Raw genomic sequence first — 13,019 nt, 5'->3', positions numbered from 1 at the left:
TTTACAAGCCCAGACTTTCAGAGCTTGTCATAAGGAAGAAGATATCTGGAAATAATTCCTGGACGAAGCAACAAGAAACCACGGATTAACTGAGAACTTTGAAACTATAGGCCATGGGCTTGGCACACGCTGAACTTCTTTAAGCTTACTTGTCAACAAAGATGTGATAGCCACCAATACCACCGACCACAGAGGCATCCATACATATAGCTGGGAGCTAATTAGGGGCTAGTCTGCAAGTTTTTCCACCTTGCGGAGATGGCTCCAGTGCTGAGTTATTTTTAAATCGACACTACCACTTTTCCTTGTCCCAAGACTCAGGCATTTTGGGGCTGCTGGCAGAGGGTTGGAGGTATAAATAGGTATAGTTACAAGGACTGAACATATCCTTTTCCCCATACAAGCACTCAACTTTAATCCATGGAGGTCAGATACTGAATTACATAGATAGCACCTGTTATGGAGAGCACTTAAAAATAAGATGCAGGAAGGGGCGCCTGGGTGGCACAGTGGTTAAGCGTCTGCCTTGGGCTCAGGGCGTGATCCCGGCGTTATGGGATCGAGCCCCACATCAGGCTCCTCCGCTATGAGCCTGCTTCTTCCTCTCCCACTCCCCCTGCTTGTGTTCCCTCTCTCGCTGGCTGTCTCTATCTCTGTCAAATAAATAAATAAAAATCTTAAAAAAAAAAAAGATGCAGGAAGTCTTACAATACTTAATTTTTGAGGACATTGGGCAGCCAGGATGATGTAGTAGAAAAAGGACAGAATGTCTTTCTCTCCTATCAATGACACATTTGGGTGTAATGAGGCAACAGAGGCTGTGGGACCCTAGACGGAGATAAGGAATTGATGTTTATGTAGCACATGGTGTGTGCCAGGTTTTTAAGCAGTGTTTCAAAAATTAAATCAGGCCTTTAAATCCTTACCCTAGAAGACAAGCATTAACCATTTCACAGGCAGGAAAACTAAGGCTCCAAGTGGTTATATTACATATATATGTCAAATTATACAACTTGTAAATGGAAGAGATGGTCAGGTGAGCCTGACTCCAAGTCCAATCTCTTTCCATACTGACCACAAGCTAGAGAAATTGCACAGCGGGGGGTAGTCAGGGCTTACCTTATGAGTTCGAAACTAAGACCCAGGCACCCAAGCTCCCGTCTTTCACAGAAGAGGACTCAAGCCCTGCTCTAAGGGGGTGAACCTGCCAGCTGGCTCACAGGCTCAGTGCTAGCTGCTGCATTCTCCTTTTCAACTGGAGTGGCACCACCCTTGAGCCATTACCAACTGCCCAGACTATTTTAGCCCTTAGTTTAGATAAACACAAGTTAAAGTAGCAGAAGATTCTGAGAGGGAAGAAAATACCTTGCATAAAGAACTAGGTTAAGTTGTCAACTAAGAAAGGCGGCCATCAGAAAGCTACTCAAAAATGGCCACTCTACTGGCAGTTGAGATAAAAGAGGCAGTTGGATTTAATCTTTTAGTTACTGATTTAGTCAGGCAAAAGCTGACTTGGAGACAAATCTCTGCCAGATTAATTTATTTCTTCCCGGTTGGATGTAGTCAGGTTCTGGGTGTCAGAGCCCTTTAATCCCAAACCATGGATGCTGGCTTCCTGCGCTTTCTAGCTAAGGGCAGCACACACAGGATTTGGGGGACCTAGAACCAGATGTTTCTCTGCCTTAGACCTACACTTCTCAACTCCCCAGGGTGATGTTTCTTTCTTTTTTTTTTTTTTTAAGAATCTATTTATTTATTTGAGGGGCGCCTGGGTGGCTCAGTTGGTTAAATGACTGCCTTCAGCTCAGGTCATGATCCTGGAGTCCCAGGATCGAGTCCCGCATCAGGCTCCCTGCTCAGTGGGGAGTCTGCTTCTCCCTCTGACCCTCCCTTCTCTCATGTTTTCTCTCTCTCTCTCTCATTCTCTCTCCCTCAAATAAATAAATAAAATCTTTAAAAAATATTTATTTATTTGAGAATGTGTGTGCACACGTGGCGGGGTGGGGAGAGAGAGAGAAAGACAGCATATGTAGGAGGGGCAGAGAGGGGCAGTTGGAGAGGGAGAAGCAGACTCCCCACTGAGCAGGGAGTCAGACATGGGGCTTGATCCCAGGACCCTGGGATCATGACCTGAACTGAAGGCAGACGCTTAACCGACTGAGCCATCCAGGCGCCCCTTCAGGGTGATGGTTCTGAGAAAGCAGGTTCTTTACACACATAACCAGGGGGCAGATTGGGGGGAAGATATTAGTGGAATGGCCACCATGGAATAAGGGACCCAAGACTAAGGCCATTTAAACATGCCTATTGGCAGCAGCTTTTGGTAGTCTATTGGTAAGATGCTTTTTACATTCTTGCCCTGCAGCAGGCTCTCCAGTCTGTTGCCCAGAAACATCTCTCATCTCTGAATTCATAGTTCTCAGAACAGAAGCAAGGACTACTCTCAAGACAAGAATCCATTTTAAGAATATTTTATTTATCTTTTGAGATTACATAGTCATTATTGCTGATCTAATACAATCACTTAGACATAAAGATTTCCAAGAGCCTCTCAGAAATGGCAATCCTTAGAGGTTTTATTTCCTTTCAGTAAGATGACAATGAGAACTAGATGATTATATATATAATATATATTATATATATAGTTAAGTTTATCGTCTACGTATAATTTGCTGGTGTTGCCTATTTTCTTTCCATAATTTTCCTTTATTAAAAAAGCTTAATGCAACAATGCATTTTGATTTCTTTTTTTTTTTTTAAAACCATGACAAAGTTAATTTTGAGAAAACCACAGGAGCAGCAATTTCAGATCTGTTCAGAGAAAAGCCAAGCAGCAAAAAAGCTTTGCAGGAGTATGTGGCCATGGGGAGCCGTGCTCATATGGGAGGGTAGGATCAGGAGGTAGGAGGGCAGACAGAAGGTAGACCAGATACCTTTTTTCTTTTTTAATGAGGAAAAAAAAAAAAACACCCTGATTTTCCATTAAGAAGGCAAAAAAGACCTAGAAAACTAGCACGAATTCATCATAGAGAAAATGGTAAGTATCCCTACCTGCCAGGGCCATATACAAACAGATAATTAGTCCTCTTTCCCTTGTTTCCAGATACCTAAGATGCATCTCAGGTGAGAGCTTGAGGGAAGAAGACACATTTGTTCTGATTCCAAGGGTAGAGGGAATGACCAAATTCCAACATTAAGGTAGAACCCAAATACTCAGGAGGCCTGAGCCTCCTACTTCTTAATGGTTGCTGACATGGGGTCCACAGAGAGAAAGGAAAAGAGGTCATCTGAAACTCAGAGGCAAGTATCTCACCATGGGCAACGACACTGGCAACCTAACCTAGAGGCCTAAGGTGGCTCCTTTTTTACGTGGAATGGGTCTCTTTACTATAGCAAGGCAGGGTATGCTCTGTCAGGATCAGTACATAGCAATACTGCTCCACCGAGAGCCAGGCTTTACTGAGAAACAGTAGGTTATAATTCCTGGCTTAAGAACATAACAGGCTAGAGTCCAGATATCTGCCTAATGGAATCTGCCCTTGATATAAGATGAGTTACAAAGATCTGTATCCAATTAATTAATACAAGAGATCCGATTAATTACTACAAAACTCAGAACTGGGTAGGCAAAAGGAAGAATTGAGTGGCTAAGCGGAATTTTCAGCATATGATCTGCCTCATGAAAGAATATAGCCATGTATGTGGCATTTTCCAGTATGCGCTAAAACATACAGCCTCTGAGGAACCAGATGTTATGGACTGAGGCTATGTAGTATTTAATGAGGCAAATAGCCATTTACCCAAAGCCCACCTCCCTACCTCCAAAAGGAAGGTCACTTCCAGACTAGCTCTGAAAGTATATGTGAAGACCAGGAGAAGTTGAAGAAGGTGGAGGTAGGAGAGGAGAATCAGGGTGGGAAGGTTATAGTGATCCTGGGTGGTCTGGTGTTTCCTTGAATCACCTTGGTCTTGAGACTATGAGGCAGACCAGGGTAGGAAAAAAAAAATGGGAAAAGAAAGAAAGAAAGAAACAGACCTGAGAGTGTTAAGGAAGGCTGTCAGGTGGGAAAGGGACTCACTTCCTTTGAGATTTCTAGGGCCACTCCAGACTTAAACTCTTAGAACCAGTCTGGTCCCAATAAAACCCTTAAGACCAACAGGTCAGTCTCCAAAAGGTATCCAACTCTTACATGGACATAAAATTTCAGGCTGCTCACACTACTAGTTTCTTGTAATGTTGGAGTTACTCAAGAAACCACCTCTGAAACATAGAATCCTAAGATGGAAGAGGCAAGAACATAAAAAATATGTCCCACTAGAGAAGAAAAACCACAGACTAAATCATAGACACCAGAACTCAGTTTCATCAATGGCAATGGCCAAAGAAATGAATGTCTGAGGTGGTTCAAACTAGTCAAACTAGCTTTAATCATCTGGACACAGTTGAGAGTGTCATCTCTGTAGAGCTTAGCCAGTTAAGCTGCAAAGCCCTTCCCAGGAGACAAATACATTCTGCTTCTTCAGAGTGTCAGGCTGTGGGCCTGAATGCCCTGTACCACTTCCAAAGCCCTACACCCCCAAATCCACTGGAAAGTACATCTTTCCCTGCTTAGTTTCAAAAGCAGTTTTAGGCAATAAGAAGAACTTTCAGGAAGCAGAGTTTCACAGTAAGCTCTCCTTTTCTGAGACAGTGCCAGTCTAGAGGGAACTTCCCGGGAAACTGTTCAGTTAAATGACAAGTAAAACTATGGGCCCCAGCGGGGCTGGCCCTCACTTCCTGGGCAGAGGTTAGTTGGGTTAAAAGATGGCAAAAAAAATATCTGATAAACACCAGAGCTGCTGAGGAAATATGGAGGCACATTCCTCTTGGAACCAGAAAGTGTTAAAACAGACGTGGACATTCAAGGAAGAAAGGGGTCCTGGGTAAGGAAGGAGACTCCCAGTAAGCACAGGCATAGCTAAGTTCTTGGTGTAGCTTGCCGAAGCCATAACACTCCTTCCTTCCTAGTCATTTTATAAAGAAGGCAGTGATAGTGATGGTCAAGGCTGGGAACCCAGGCCATGTTAATTCAGTGGCTTCCAAAAGGCCTCACCTGGGGAAGGGCCAAAGCTGAGAAAGGCAGCTGCTGAAAATTTATCCCAGAAAACCCAAGGGAACAAGGAGTCTGGAATCCCTGGACTAACTCCTGAACCTGGACAAGAGACAAATGACCATTGCTGAGGATTCCAAGTCAATGGGGAATGATGCGGATGATGCACTGGGAAGGATTACCCCATATCTTTCCTTCCTCAGCCTGTCCTTTGTGGCTCTCACAGCCCTCGGGGCAGTAACCACACTCTGGGCCAAGGCAACAGGCACAGGATTCTAGATTTTAATAAATAAATAACCTAACATATAGGGTGAGCACGGCGGGCAGCTGATTGGAGAAGCAGCTTGCTGGGTTCTTTCCTGTATAGGAGTGGAGAAAAGACTCGGAGTTCTATTCCTTAAAACTTCTTCTGGCTTGAATTACAGGAACTTAATACCTAGAGGGAGAAAGAAAGATGACACTGTGATGTTATCAGTTTGTGAGGATGCTGGGACACGAAGAGCTCACCTAAAGGTATATGGCAGCAAGGAGGCAGGGACTTTTCTGGAGTCTATGATGAGGGTAGATACTTGTGCTTTTTCACATCAGTGAAAAAGACCAGTATTTCTCCATAAAGAGGTAAAAATCATATCGAGAAGATGAAATGGAAAAAGGCAAATTCGGAAAAGGAAGCACTATTAGTGTCTGGAGAAGGGCTCAAAGAGTCCTTTGGGGGTGGCAGTGAGGGGGAGTAGGTTTATTTTTCTGAGTTCATGTAAATGTGAAAGATGCAAAGACCAATTCCAGTGCAGAAAGCTCTTTTCTACCCAGGCCTCCCTGTTTTCTAGGGGGCCCCAGGCACCTGTAGTAATTAGGCTTGAAGGGCCCATTCTTGTTGAGTCCCAGATACTTGGCCTGTTCATCCGTCAGCTCTGTCAGGTGGGCATCAAAGGTGGGCAGGTGTAGGCTCGCCACATACTCATCTGGAACAGACCACAGAAGCCCTGGTATAAACATTCATGCCTCTTGTCTTGCTGTTCTCTCCAGGCTAGGCCTTAAAAAGTTGGAAGACACCTTCTAATTCCCAGAAGTGAAAGAAAAATGCTCAACTGGCTCACTGGCCCAGAATCCTAAGGAGTAGCTGCTTGAGTGTCAAGCCAAGTGGTTTTCAAAGCCAGAACGCTTCTTTCTTGCTAACTGTCTCATCCTTGAAGCTTTCCTTCTCCCCAGAAAGGTAAGAGAGATATGCAAGAAGCTATAGTCCTTAGCGAAAGGATGGGATAGCAGGGGACTAAAAAACGGGAAACTTGAACTTTCCTTCTGCCTTAGACTCTATACTTTGGATTGCTCAGAAAAATGAACACCTGAGGATATTGGAAAGGAATGTCTAATAATGATACTACACTGTTTGCTTTGCTTTTAGTATCTGAGGTTCTTATGCGTTGATGTTTACATTCCGTTACCTGAATACATATTATTCAGAATTTCATGTAATTTTCTAAGTATTTGGACTTCCTAACTCCATTATACATTTAGTCAAAACATAGACTGTTCTATTTCTTTTATATCCTTCCAAAGGATATAGTAAAGGGAAAATATGTCAACTTCTAACAGTTGCTATGCATCTAGGGCTAAAGCAAAACAAAACTAGAAGCTGATTTATTCCCTGATCTTTGCCTCCGGAGTTTATAAACACACTGCATCAGTTCAGGTGCTTGAGGCAGGTTCTTTAAAACTTCAAGACAGTTTAGTGTTTCTCTTATATGAAACGCCCAAATAACTAGTCTTAACAGAAGCTATTCAGTCTTTCCTTTGGCCTGGACAACGAGGTCAGAGTGAGAAGATGTACTATGAGAAGTCTTCTTGGTCTGAGGAAAGTCTGGAAGGGGCTATGTAGCAGCCTAGAAATGGAGTAAGTCAGACGTCACAAGGTAGAAGATGAGTCCTCTTTGTTAGGGGAAGATTTTTTTCTCCTTTGAGATTCTTGCATATAAGATACTTTAAGACAGAAAATCCTTAAAATTCACAGGCAGGTAAACCAAGTCATAGCAAAATGTAATGATTTCACTAGGGCAACTCATGTAGAAAATGTGATAAATCAAATAGGAAGGGAACCTAGGAATCCTAACTCCTACTCTGCAAGACACAGATATCATTTTTCCCCCATCCATAAGAAATTGAGTGCCCCAAAGTTCATTTTGCCTCTGACTCTGAACTACTTTGGTAAGGATGGGGATGGAAGAGTGCGTGCTTACCCATTTTCTTGGGCAACAGGTAGACATCCTGCTTATAACGACCCTCAGGAGCATTGTAAAGCTCTATCAAGGCAAGGGCCTAGAAAAGCAGAGAGATGGATGCTGATGTGCCATATCAAGTGAAACCCTGATGGTCTGATGACCCTCTCCAGCCCACTGCTTCCCCACTCTGGTGGCCCTACCTGAGTAGTAGCGGTGATTGAGAGCACAAATGTAGGCACTGTGGAGCAGCTTAGGTTCAGCAGACGGCCCTAGAGAGCAAGGGTTAAGACACAGATGGGTTAGGACAAAGTCTCTAGCCTTTGAGGAGTAAGGGACGAGCACAACTGCCATTCTCCAAATACCTCCCAACTACCATTGCTGGACAAAAAGCAGGCGTTCAATAAATATGAATTGACTGGATTGGAATAGGAATGAATTGACTGACATTTAAGTGGAATTTAAAAATTCTGGAAAATTTGATGAAGGTAATAGAGAAAAGATCTCTGGGATTACGTAAAAAGGGATAGAGATGGTCACATGATACTGAGGCTTATGCCGAGAAAGGGCATATTTCTCTTGAATTTTCTACTTTCTGCAACAGACTATCCTTCTGAGGTATTGGCATTCCCTTGAAAGATTGCTGTAACCAAGGATGTAGTCCAATCCAAGGGCAACCTCTCCCGGTTGTGAGGGGAGATACTTTTGGATTTAGGAAGCTGTGATGATTTTTGTGCTTCTTCCTTAGTTTGGTTCTCCTGAATTCAAGGGTAGCCTTGTATTTCTACTGGGTGAATACAAGAGGTAGAGACTACTAGAGAATGCTATCCTTTCCTGTCTTGTTTCCCAGGAAGCCTGACCACCTTTTTTTGCTCAAACATAGTAAACCAACTGTGGTGCTCGCTTTTGTCACCAATATTAGTAGATGGGACCTCCCAGGGCAACTGGAATTAAGTCACCAGACAGCTGGCTGACATCAAAGCAATTAATGAATATTTAACAACCTGCCCATCTCTTCCCTGATACACACTCCTTTCTTGTGAAGAAATAATCCAGTCCCTTTACAGATGCCCTAAAGTATTTGAGAAGGTGAGATAGGTGAAAAAAGGTGAAGAAAACAGTAAGGATACTCAAACATAAATTTAGGGGTCCCTAGGTGAAGATGGTATTACTTTTACACTTTCATATGCAGTTTCTTTAATTAAAAAAAAGCAAAGAAAACTGACTGTGTATTAAAACTCGAGAAAAGTATTATCCTCCTTGTTATTTTGGTATCTTTCTCTGAAGAAGAGAAACTGTCAAGGTCAGAACAGGGGGTGCATCCATATTGCTGTCGGGAATCTAAGACGAGGGAAGAGAAGCTTTCAAGAAAGGAAAAGTGGCGAAACACTGACATGGAAGGCTAAGTGGAATGGAAGTGAAGAGTAAGTCTGAGCCAGAAGAAGCCAAGACAGAGAAATATTAATCACACAACCAGTATCTAGCTGGGTACCTACTCCATATCTGGCTCAATTCAGAGGAAAGGTCACTCGAAAACATGGAATCTATCAGCAAAGACATGACCTTTCCCGAGCTTGCCTAAGACAGTTTAGTAACCATCGGGAGTATCTGCTTTGTGCTTCCTGATTAAGCCATCCCACAAATGACATTATCTCTTTGTAAGCATCACTCAAAGTGGCATTGGTTCTATCCCACAGTAATTCTCCCACAGTAACAGTCATTATCTGACTCAACCTGTAGAGTGACAGAGAGAGACAAGATAATTGGTGAAAAGTAAGGAACCAAAATAGTTTCTTAATTGCTGAATGAAAAGACCTTTCACAATTAGATGTAAAATCCAATGGTAAAGTAGTTAAGCTTGTGCTAAAGAGGAGTTGAAAATGTAAGAGAACATGTGGAGGAGGGGCCCTGAGTATTGCAGTCTCTCCTGCCAGCGGTGAATTTCTCTTACCAGTCTCAGGTCTTACCTCTGCCAGCAATACTATCCTCTTGCCATCAGGCCATATTACATGGTCAACTTGGGATCTCACTCGCTCCCAGGTCAGTTCTGGTGTCCGCAGACTCGCCTGGAACACATACAGCAAGCACATCATCAACCACGACTTGTCCCGCTTCACGGATGGAAAGATGTTGAAGGGAGCCATTTCAAATAGCAAGTTGAAAGGAGCAACCAACATGCCAGATGGAGAATACCTGTCCCGGGTTGGTTAGGACTGTTCCATTTCAGGGAATTTAATCTTAGGCCCAGCCAGGGAGGGATCACTCAGGATGTCATTCCACAACATATAGTGTACGCCCACTGTCTGCTGAGCACAGTAAAAGGTGCTATGGGAAATACAAAAGAAACCACAGACATGGTTTCTGCCTTCAAAAAGCTCATACTTTAGCTGGGGACACAAAACAATGCATATGTTGGGGGGGGAAGCCTTTAAAATACTTATAAAGCAACATGCAAACAAGTGCAAATTAATACAGAGCAAACAGAATACACAAGTGCTGAAGAGAAACAGAAAAAAGGAGGATCAGAGCTAAGTGGGATTTGTTAGAGAAGGCTGATTGTCCTAAATACAGCATGCTGGGGCCCAAGGTTCTGCCTTCACGTCCTCACGTCCCAGGTTCCACCTTCTCAACGATGGTGGCTCACCCTAAAGTTACAGAAGCTTTGTGACCTAAGTGCAAATGTGAGGTAGCCTTTAGAGAAATGCTCAATGGCAGAATAAAGCTCCCAACAGCTCACCCTCCTTCCATTTCTGTATATATTCCGAGAACAAGAGAAGAAATGTTAAGTTTATTAACAGCAGCAATCAAGTAACAGTCACAGGGTTTAGACTTAAGATAACAACTTCCTTCTTCCAATAGGCCATGCCTAAAATAGAAAGGGAGTCCATATTCTGAAACCAGCCATTGGCTCTGCTGGTAAAATTGAGAAGTTCTGCCAAACAGTAGTTTTCAGACAAAGAGAGAAACACTTTAGTTATACAATAATCATTTGCTGAGTACCTACTATATTTCAGGTAATGTAGTAAAGGACACTATTACAGATGAGACTGTGGACTCCTCTGCTAGACTGTGAGCTATTTATGGACAGAGACTGTATCATCTTTTCATTACCAATCTAGTGGGAAAGACAGACAATTATATTTCAGTATATTTAGGACTACATTAATGATCTAGACCATTTTTTAGACCATTTCTTTATGAGGTAGATGAGAAATATAAAATGTCTTGAGATGTCAAGTTTCATAATTTAGTTCAGTCCTTATCTAAAGAACAATTTGGTAGTAGCCAACAAAATTTTATATGTGCCTAATCTCTGACCAATCAGTTTCACCTGTAGGGCCCCATCCTATAGAGACACTTGCTCAAATTCAGAAATATAAGTGCCCAAGAATGTTCAATCCAGTGTTATTTATAATAGCAAAAAATGTAATTTAATAAGGGAATGGCTAAGTAAATCCAGATAATCTCATACAACAGAATATTATGCAATTTTTATATAAGAGAGTAGATCTGTATGTGTTAAACATGAAAACCATTCACTATTGTTAAGTGAAAAAATAAAGTTGCAAAACAGTATACTAGAACCCCAATTTTGTAAATGTTTTACTTCCTTCTTTAAGCATATTCATGTTGCTTGAATTTTTACACTAAGCAAGTATTGCTTTAAAGTTAGAATTAAACTTTTTTTTTTTTTTATCAATAAACACTGTAAATAGAGTTTAACATACCACTTTGGGAAGTTAAGGATATACAAGGTAAATCCCTTAGCCTTTAGAAATAACAACTGGGATGGCAATAACCATGTAGAGCCAATAGATATTGCTTGGTGACACTGGTATTTTTCTATTGAGATGATGGAACTTAAAAGTAATTCAAGTTCTTAGTGTCTCACTCTCTTAATCTTCCAGAGGACAAGCAATCTCGGTGATTGGGAGTTAAGAGGTGACATCATGATAAAAGGAGTCTCCTGTCTTAGGAAGTCTTCCCTGGGAGAAGAAGATATGGTGCAATCAAGGAAAGGAGACTTCTTATGAACATCATAAAATGATCAGTGCTTTGTTGAGGTAGTGTGCTGGAGCACTGGATTGGCTGCGGTGCTAGCAAAAGACCTGAGGGTCAGTTAAAACAGGGTTTGAAGAGAAACTAAGTTACATTATCTCTAGCACTGTCCAGGCAGCTCCATAACCTAGTACATTTATCAGACAGTTACACTCCTTGAGCGAAGGATTTCCTATGATCAGCACAGCTTTATAAGAATTTCTCTTAAAGGGGGTGCCTGGGTGGCTCGGTCAGTTAAGCGTCCAACACTTGATTTTGGCTCAGGTCATGATCTCAGGGTCGTGAGATTGAGCCCTGCATCCAGCTTCACACGGAGTCTGCTTGAGATTCTTTCTCCCTCTCCATCTGCCCCTCCCCCTGCACACGTACTCTCTCTCAAATAAATAAATAAATCTTAAAAAAAAATTATCTTAAAAACATCCCAATGTCTTTTCTGTTGATTTATAATCACTAAGCAATCTACCAGGAAAAAATGTTCCTTATGGAGACAATGTTCCCAAACAAGATGTACATCTCACTGTAAATTATTAGCTTGCACAAATTGGTATTATATGATTTTGCACAGTGAATATCAATTTTTTCAGAGAGAACAACTGTGGTTCTAGTCCTGCAAAGTGCAGAGTCAATAGCAAGTCCCAGGTTCTAATTCTTTTGCTGGCAAAAACTTTTAAAGTATGCATACATAATGGTTTAGCCACTTGAATTGTGAAGCTTACAATCACACTGGCCATCTATGTGATGCATATGGGTAAGCAGGTCTGTTTTCAAGAGAAAAGGAAACATGTGAAAGAAAGCCATGGCCAAAAGGCAGCTAAGAGCACAATCCCTATCATAAGTTCCCTAAGTATTCATAGCATTACTATCTCTCAGGAAAAAAATGCAGTTTTCTAAATGACCAACTCTTTTGATGAGATATTCCTTCCTAGAAATGCAACAGTCAACATCTCAAAGTTAGGGAAAACTATAAATTCACACACACACACACACACACACACACACACACACAGATCCTAAAAACTAAAAACCCTTACATTTTTGGTTGCTAAAAATATCTGGAAAATTTACTGAATCATTCTCCTTCACTGTTTCAGAGATAACTCATAGAGACTTACTTCTTTTTTCACTCTCTAAATCCAAGCCATTTAGCAAATCCCAATTGTCCTACCTTCACAATACATCACCTCCACTGCTTACCCATGTCATCTGAGCTACCACCTTCTATCACTGGAAATACTGAGAGAGCCTCCTCTTATTGTCCCTATCACTACTCAAGCTCCAAAAGTGTTTTCTTTATACCACAGCCAGAGCAATCTGTTAAATCAGATTTTTGTCAGTCACCTGGTCAAAACTTTCCCATTGGAATGGCTTCCCTTTTTTTTTTTTTTTAAAGTAATCTCTGCGCCCAACGTGGGGCTCAAACTCATGACCAAGATCAAGAGTTGCATGCTTTACTGACTGAGCCAGCCAGGCGCCCATGGAATGGCTTCCAACAGCTTCCCTTGTACCCAGAATAAAATCTGAAGTCCTTATTGTGGCCTAGGAAGATCTACATAACCCACTACCCTCCTTCAGTTGCTCCTTATTCTCATCCCTGTGTCCATTCTGCTCCTGCCACAATGGCCTCCTTCCTGTTGCTCAAGCATCAAGCACGTTTCCA

The 13,019-nt window shown here is 42.0% G+C and overlaps 1 protein-coding gene across 9 annotated transcripts in view; it reads right to left on the bottom strand.

Moving 5' to 3' along the window:
• Positions 1-2,705: 2,705 nt before the first annotated feature.
• Positions 2,706-13,019, bottom strand: part of AHCYL2 (adenosylhomocysteinase like 2) — a 160,661-nt gene continuing 150,347 nt past the window's right edge. For all 9 annotated transcript variants that reach the window (XM_026510911.4, XM_026510904.4, XM_048212928.2 and 6 more), the window contains 5 exons: positions 9,271-9,369; positions 7,507-7,575; positions 7,325-7,403; positions 5,932-6,052; positions 2,706-5,526 (listed from right to left, as the gene is read on the bottom strand). In XM_026510911.4, coding sequence (XP_026366696.1) covers positions 5,520-5,526; positions 5,932-6,052; positions 7,325-7,403; positions 7,507-7,575; positions 9,271-9,369 — 375 coding nt within the window. In that variant the 3' untranslated portion in view covers positions 2,706-5,519. The remainder of the gene's footprint in view (positions 5,527-5,931; positions 6,053-7,324; positions 7,404-7,506; positions 7,576-9,270; positions 9,370-13,019) is intronic.

The sequence above is a fragment of the Ursus arctos genome, unplaced genomic scaffold (genome assembly GCF_023065955.2).
Source record: "Ursus arctos isolate Adak ecotype North America unplaced genomic scaffold, UrsArc2.0 scaffold_3, whole genome shotgun sequence".
NCBI classification, from domain to species: Eukaryota; Metazoa; Chordata; class Mammalia; order Carnivora; family Ursidae; genus Ursus; species Ursus arctos.
Note: the sequence above shows the minus strand (reverse complement) of the source record. Positions and strands in the feature narration are given on the sequence as shown.